This window comes from Ceratina calcarata, unplaced genomic scaffold, assembly GCF_001652005.2.
Source record: "Ceratina calcarata isolate Rehan_Ccalc_2016 unplaced genomic scaffold, ASM165200v1 scaffold229.2, whole genome shotgun sequence".
In the NCBI taxonomy this organism is placed as follows: Eukaryota; Metazoa; Arthropoda; class Insecta; order Hymenoptera; family Apidae; genus Ceratina; species Ceratina calcarata.
Window position 1 is genome coordinate 352,347 of NW_017144747.1, and position 435 is coordinate 352,781.

The 435-nt window shown below is 31.3% G+C and overlaps 1 protein-coding gene across 1 annotated transcript in view; it reads left to right on the forward strand.

The window, feature by feature from the left end:
- Positions 1–395, forward strand: part of RpL37-1 (ribosomal protein L37-1) — a 63,773-nt gene extending 63,378 nt beyond the window's left edge. Inside the window, exons 3-4 of the mRNA XM_018020508.2 lie at positions 134–218; positions 286–395. Of these exons, the coding sequence (XP_017875997.1) occupies positions 134–218; positions 286–337 (137 nt within the window). The 3' untranslated portion in view covers positions 338–395. The remainder of the gene's footprint in view (positions 1–133; positions 219–285) is intronic.
- The last annotated feature ends 40 nt before the right edge of the window (positions 396–435 follow it).

Here is a 435-nt window from a genome sequence, read left to right on the forward strand (position 1 = left end):
ATTCCAGATTTACCTGCATACTAAATTAATAACGTTTTTGATAGAGTTTATATAGAGAGATTTGATAAAGAATCTACTAAATGGATAACAGAATGTATTATAATTAATTGTTGAAAATTTCATTGAATTGCAGATAACTGGTCGGTGAAAGCGAAAAGGAGGAAGACTACAGGAACTGGTCGTATGCGTTATCTGAAGATCGTTCGTCGCAAGTTCAAGTAAGTTAAAAAAGACTGCAGCAAACAAACGTTCATTATTTACAAATCTCTTAAACATCTTTTACAGGAATGGATTCAGGGAAGGATTACCGAAATCGAAAACAGTTCCAACTAAATAAACTATTGTCTCTACGTTATTTTGACTTAGAATAAACAAGTCCAAAAAATCCAAAACTATAGAATGTTTCATTTAAATCCCTGCTAGTCAGTAATATTA